At 45.6% G+C, this 6,788-nt stretch overlaps 2 protein-coding genes across 2 annotated transcripts in view; one reads left to right on the top strand and one right to left on the bottom strand.

Moving 5' to 3' along the window:
- The window catches only part of T265_00213 (hypothetical protein), a gene marked incomplete at both ends in the record, with an annotated part of 46,811 nt that extends 43,246 nt beyond the window's left edge, over nucleotides 1-3,565 (top strand). The window contains one exon of the mRNA XM_009163921.1: nucleotides 3,103-3,565. Coding sequence (XP_009162185.1) covers nucleotides 3,103-3,279 — 177 coding nt within the window. The remainder of the gene's footprint in view (nucleotides 1-3,102) is intronic.
- Nucleotides 1-6,788, bottom strand: part of T265_12485 (hypothetical protein) — a gene marked incomplete at both ends in the record, with an annotated part of 13,671 nt that overhangs the window by 2,944 nt on the left and 3,939 nt on the right. The gene's annotated exons all lie outside the window — the stretch shown is intronic.

The following is a 6,788-nucleotide window of genomic DNA, read 5'->3' as shown; positions in this document are numbered from 1 at the left end:
CTGTTTGTAGCGGTAGGGTGATTCTGCAGTTTAGTCATCTCTAGACTAAGCTTGTAAATTTCTATCTCGACCACTAAGCTCTATCAGGTCATTATGTTTCTTGCTCCAGAACTGAGGGAAAAGTCAGGAAAATCGTAAAGAAGCTTAACAGGCGTTGTGTAGACGCCGTTCATGCCTCCCCTCGGGGTTACAGCGACGCTGTTCACTAACGTTGTAAGATGCGGATGGATTAGGACCTTACAAAACACTCGAAGCTATCGGATTAGCTTGCACTCAGTACATAGTGAGCACAGATGCAAGAGGGCAACGGATGCTGTATTGATAACGGGTTCTACACACGAATCAGTTATCAAACAGTATGAAATAGACAGTAGCACGAATTGGTAAGAGTAGAAAAGGAACAATGAGTCGGTGGAACTTCCAAGAATCAGTAACGGGAAAAACCAAATGTTATACGAATATACGAAAGTCAGCATGAACAGGCAGCATACAGAGGACGTGTACGGGAACACGGGAATCAGTTAGTCCAGGAGGTAGTTCGGAATAAAAAGGAGACGGAAATTATCCGCGTTTTTAAGCGATGGGATGTTAAAACTGTAAATGCAACGAAAATAAACTGAGGTTCGAACTTCGGTCAGTTTAAAACAAACCAGCAGACTATCAGGTAAGACGTAACATAAAAGTATTAGTAAAAAGTGACGAGGAGGCTGACTTACTATGGTAGATAACATGGTCCAGTGTTGTTTGGGGTGTTCCAGGTTCGATCTTCTGCTAAGAGGTCCTTTCAGAGGACCAATGCGAAAAAAGTAGGTGCGGAATTGCATATGAGGAGGAACAGACGGCCGGGACCTCACTGGTGATATCCAGGGGTCAAGTATACGTTAATCGATAGCATGTGAAAAGGCGACGGGGAGAAGACCGGCGCCTGACGAACAGGTGTAAATCATGCCAAAATAAATGGGAAGAGTAACCGCTGGACACCTTTGGTTCACATGGTGAATCAACGCTGGACCCTGCACCAACTCCGGGTAGTGACTGGGTGTAGACAGACCGAATGTGGAAGTACATAACGTTTGCCTGACCACTTTTATCTTCAGAATTGAGCAGGTCCCTTAATGCTCGTCAGGTAGCCCGTGAACAAGCGCGAGTGAGTGTGGTTTCATATCCGGATTACCAGATGCTAACCGATGATTTACTGGCAAGGATGTAACAGTTGTACAGCTTTTCGGATTTGCCGAATCGATTAAGCTTAGTGCGAAATCCGCACTCAGGATGACTTAGTGGTTAATGTTTGACCATAATGATCGGAAGGTTCGTGCGAACCCAAGCCCTGCATCTCGACTTCTCCTGTCTAGGCTTGAGCAAACTGACGGTATCTTGGCCTTTGGCAAGGTGTTAACGTTATCCCGATTTTCCTTAAGGCAACTATCTGGTGGCCAACAAGTCGGCCACAAGGATATCCCAAATTGTCGCCCATGAAAGACGATCAGTAGCACAATCGGGGTCTTGCTTGTTTGAGCCATTCGAAATGAACTGCGTCCATTCCAATTTCATCCGCACGGAATCAATTTCCTAATCCATAATTGGTATCAGTCTGTGACGTACCTAATGCGACCTCGTGCTACCCCAGAAGTAGCCGTCACGCTACTATCTACTTCCAGTTACGTCAACAAGCCAGTAAGACCGCGTTCTCGACAGCGTATTACAAAACACTGGTGCTGCCTCTTCAGTTACAGACTCCCACCACGTAGTGACATATACGCATACCCGTGACGTTCACCTCGGTTTGAAGGGTCATTCGCTTCTATTGTTTCCGTCAGCATCGGATCAGTCTGTAAAATTAGTAGCTGGCACGTGAACATTGCCGGTGAAATTTAAGTCACTGTTGCACGAAGCAAACCCAAGTCTCTATCACCTCCCGGTATAAACTTTGACCACAGTTGATTTCCAAACTTCTTGGAAGTCAAACAGGTGCTCCACAACCCATTTAGAATTACTTGGTGTCGTATGAGACTAGGGTTTTCCGTATTATTTGACGAGACGAAATTCCACCTTGGAAGCAGACGTGCACAATCCGGGAAGGTAGTGAGTAGCTTCCCTAGAGATCAATTGGTAGGCGATCCCTGCAATGTCATGTCTTGTGTGATCGACCCGAGCCGTCGGGACTGTGTGCAACCCTCGAGGTGTAATCACGTTTGTCGCGTTAAGTTCGACGCTTCTATTCTCTACTTGGGCCACCTCATTTTTTGACAGGGTTCTTCCCAGCGATTTGTGCAAATTTTAGCTGACGCGTCAGCTTACGAGGTTTACCAAACATTGCGGACGTGACAGATGTCTTCGAATAAACGTTCACGGTATGGTGGACATTGGGGTACTGCTATGCATCCACTTCAACGTGTGCCAGTGCCGTTACCAACACTTGGGACCATCTTCTTAGGTGGCGCATCTTACGAGTTCCCCCATAAGATCTGGAAAGGTCTGTCTCCAGAATGCCATGTGTTACTATTTCTACTGGTGATGTGTGCAATTTTATCCAGGTGTCGGCTTCTTATAACTGCGGCTATCCAATTGACCTGATACCCTAAATGTATAACTCGCCATTAGTAGATTAAAGTTGGTCGTAGCGCCTTTCCTTACCGTCCCTACTTATCTTGAGTCTCCCTCGGAGCTTGCAGAAACTTCGCACTGAACGTCGCACCACTCATGGGGGCAACCCGAGACAAATTTATGTAGAATTGGCCACCGAAGCGTAGTGCAGAGCCACGCGATGTTTAGAGCCTTCTCTTGAAGGCTAACTAGGAAGCAAAATACAATTGTTCCGATAGATGGTGCCAAGAACGGTTCAGAAACTGTTGCGCATGCACAAGGACCGTGCTAGCCTGACAGGAAGCTGAGACAGTCTGTTTGCTGCAGTTACATTCAATCCCATTGCTGCTTTGTGGCATACATACGTACGAAGCACGGATCGCTTTTAATTGCCACTCTACCAGCCACAACTCCGTCAACCCAGAATGTTTTCCAGTTTGCAGTACATTTTTTGACAGTCAGTATCCGGTTCCCAATGTAACAACTAATATGATTGATGTTATTTTCCATTTACAGTTCCTGATTGTTTCCCTAAAGGATGGAATGTTCAATAATGCCAATGTCCTGTTTAAAACAAAATTCCAAGATGGTGTATCTACTGTTACCCGGCATGTACCGTTTCGCGGCGCGAAGAACGCAAATGATGAGAACGTGCCATCCAACATAGAAAAGCAGCGCAGGAGGGTGCGCTAATGTACCTAACAGTTGTTCTATTATTTTGTTTCACCGAGTTAAACCTGTACAACTGAATTTATACGTTTCATTGTCCGTACACACCCTGTACATTACCATTATATGCATATTTATTGTAAGTTTTTTCTTATTTAGAGTGGAGTTTCAACCCCAATTACCTTACTTAACGATTGTTTCATTGATGGTACTTGGTCGCCCTTCGTCCTTAGATGCCGACTGACTTCTAGTGTGGTTGTCTGCGTCAAGACATATTACCTGAAAGGATATTGCTAATAATTCATGTTCCGTAAGCCTGAAAGCACACAATAATTGTTGTCCAAGGCACTCGTGGTGCACGTCCATGTCTGTTTCAACTACAACACTGGATGAATTTCCTGGTAGATTGCCAAATTTTCATTGTCTGGCGTGGTACGGCACACCCCTTAGAGCCCAATTTATTCGATTAGTTCAGGTTATAATTGCGCGGCTTACGACACTCGCGAGGAAATAGTTGTAGGTACTAGGCCTCTGCTTGAATCAAGTGAGACCAATCTGGTGCTGTAGCTTAACTGCCTCAGTCTTACAGGTTTGGTAAAGCGATATCAATCATTGGTAAACTAGTTGACGAACAGTGCATCGTTTTCCCCGGCCATGAGATAGGAAACAACACTTTAAAAACAGAGGAAACACATTTATTTGGGCACCACTTCAACTCGTGGCAAAGCGGGGAGTATAACGTTTCCAAAAAGCGACTCTTGAAAAATATAGAATCCCGGGTACTTTTCTGCGTCCGTCTGTACTATTTAAACTAGAAACGCCTGTGGTGTTGACCTACCTGAATAGGCCTGACACAATTCGCCAAGTAACTTGATGACGCGGATGGTTTCCGTGATTCCTCCAACGATTCTGCTGGTCGCCGCGTCCGTTTATCTAAAACATTTTACGGAGTGTCAGATAAGACGGTTGGTATTATTTGCAGTCTTTACATGCTCCTCATGAGAGCCAGTTTACCGAAGTTGACACCTACGAGCTGGAGCTTCTCAGATCTGTAGCGTGTCAGAAGGTTAGCGAAGGCTTCCATGGATTCAGGTTCGTAGACCATGCCATAAGTTGAACTACTGTCTTCAACTCTGATAGACCTATAGAGATGACGAGTTAGTGGCAGAGGCACACCTAATCAAAATGTCCACGAATCAGCCTATACAAACGGAACAGACGATCTCTGCTGATTTGCATGGTCAACAGTTACCATAGCACACTTCTCGTAAGTGCCCCGAAAACCCCTTGACAGCTTGCCATTTGAGTTTCCATCAAATTTGTGCGAATAAATGCATCCATTATAATCAAATCGTGTTAAAAACTAGCCTCCAGCGTGGATACACGTCCGTGGATTTAATGAAGAGAAATGACCAAATGTTGTTTCTATCTAGTCGCAGCAATAAACTATGTTCAGGACCACAAATTGGCTGCCATCATTACGATCTGACTCATAGTGCAATAGTTTGGATTGGTATGTTATTTTCCTCTGGTGGTACCAGACAGCTGCACTGGAATTAACTCGCACCTGAATGAACCATTCTACAAGCCAGAATCAAACCACGTATTTCGACAGCTATGAACAAACAAGTACGTGTGAAGTGCAATGGTGTGTTTCTAGTTAGCAACCCATTTAGACACTTTATGAACTGGTTACAGCATTTCCAACTTTGAAACACCGCCAGCGTGTTTATCTGTCCACCGAGCTTGGCAAATAACTTGCAAACACCGCCGGCCGGTTTGGTCACATGGACCCTGACTACCGTTATTCAAAGTCGGCGTAGGGTTTGTCTAGGATGCTTGAACGCGTTCTCGAAAATAAAACGGTTTTCGAACGTTCGTTCGAAGAGGCGCTAGAAGCGATTCCCAATCATACACGTACAAGTGTCACACAGTTGTTAGTTCAATCAGTATCACGACGCTTAAAATAGGCACTTGGGACGCAAGTCCGAGAGCATAAGGCAGAACTTCGCCCACACCACATTTCAAGTTACGTCAAGTGTCTTGGAAGCACCACATCCAGCCGACCAGTAGTCGATGTTTTTAACCTTAAACGGGCATTTGATTCAAGGTAGAACACCCCTAGATATGCTTAAACGGGGGAGAAGGTTCACTTCATCCCCGTGCTTCCAGTTGTACAAGTGCGCGCAATAAAAGTGTCTCTAGGACTGCATGTCTGATTTCTGTATCCGTTTTGGTTCAGCTTTTTCATTAATACAGTATTGGAGTGCAGAATCCAAGTGATCAGAAATATGGGAAAGGTCACAGAACCTGGACCATGTGGATGGCGTTTTTTCATTCGATGAGAATCAGTCCGAACAATCTACTCTGTGCCACAAGTGGTCCTTCGTTTCTTCCTGAATTTTTAATCTTCGAAGCGCAAAATTTTGCTCCAGGACTCCCAAACCTCACGTCCCTTCGAGACCTCAGGGCCAGGGGCTTGATTCTGTTCGGCCTGCGCATTTGGGAGACTTCAAAAAAAACCGTGAGATTTACTGCAACAGGAAGTGCCGGCCAACCGGCGTCATTAGAAATGAACTTCATTGAAACTAAAGAGCCACGTATACAAAGCGGTTGCAAGGTCAGTCTTACTCGTAAGTTGTGACGCTTGCTTCCCCTTTAGGCAGGCTTTGAACGCCTTCAGATGCCTCGAGCCTTTGTAATACATCACAATTGGAATGGCTGAAGCGCGTGCGAAGCCGAGTGGTGTGCAACCTAGCACTCAGTAACAAAGTGAAGTCACTGTGGCAGCAAATACAGCTTGCCAGGTTAAGGCGGTTGGGACATGCACACTAAGTCAAACAGCCATCGAATAAGAGGTGCGATTTCCAATTTTGTAACGGCGGAGCAGGCAATGAACATCCACGCGAAACAAAAGGACTGGATACCTTAGGATCTTCGCACCTACCTGGATCGACACGATGCAGAGCTAGGGACGTTATCGCTCATTAAGATCGTTATGCCCTCACCATCTACCTGGACCTATGGTTGAAGTTGTCGTTTTGCGCTGGTCCCGGATCGGCAAAGGATATTGGGTACACCCAACGGATTTCATATCACTCCAACTGAGTTCCAAGTGTGTTTATTTCACCAATGTTAGGGTACCTTGTTGCCCGTATTCTTCGAAGGTTCACGAATCTTTGCGCATGACCTCGTCTTTCAATTTAATCTATCTAGCGTTCATCATCATCACCATCATCATCATTGGCAGCATGACATCAGTGTTCAACACCGATGCTTCGCTGCCGTACAACCATGACTTATTTGAAAGCCTTATTGTAAAGAGAAGAGTAAAAGTGGACGAGGGAGGGACTTAGTGCTAGCTTAACACAATCATTCCGAGGTGCCTACACCTCCAGGCATTCACTCAGACAATCTGGATAGAAACTGACAACAAGAACGCCACTGACATCGGTTGGCAGCCATATCTGGTAGTGTCTCCAACCAGGCACAGTGAGGGATCACGCGGTCCCCATCCTGGAAGGCGAGTAGCA

Source organism: Opisthorchis viverrini, assembly GCF_000715545.1.
Source record: "Opisthorchis viverrini unplaced genomic scaffold opera_v5_2, whole genome shotgun sequence".
NCBI classification, from domain to species: domain Eukaryota; kingdom Metazoa; phylum Platyhelminthes; class Trematoda; order Opisthorchiida; family Opisthorchiidae; genus Opisthorchis; species Opisthorchis viverrini.
This window is presented reverse-complemented; position numbering and strand designations above follow the sequence as displayed.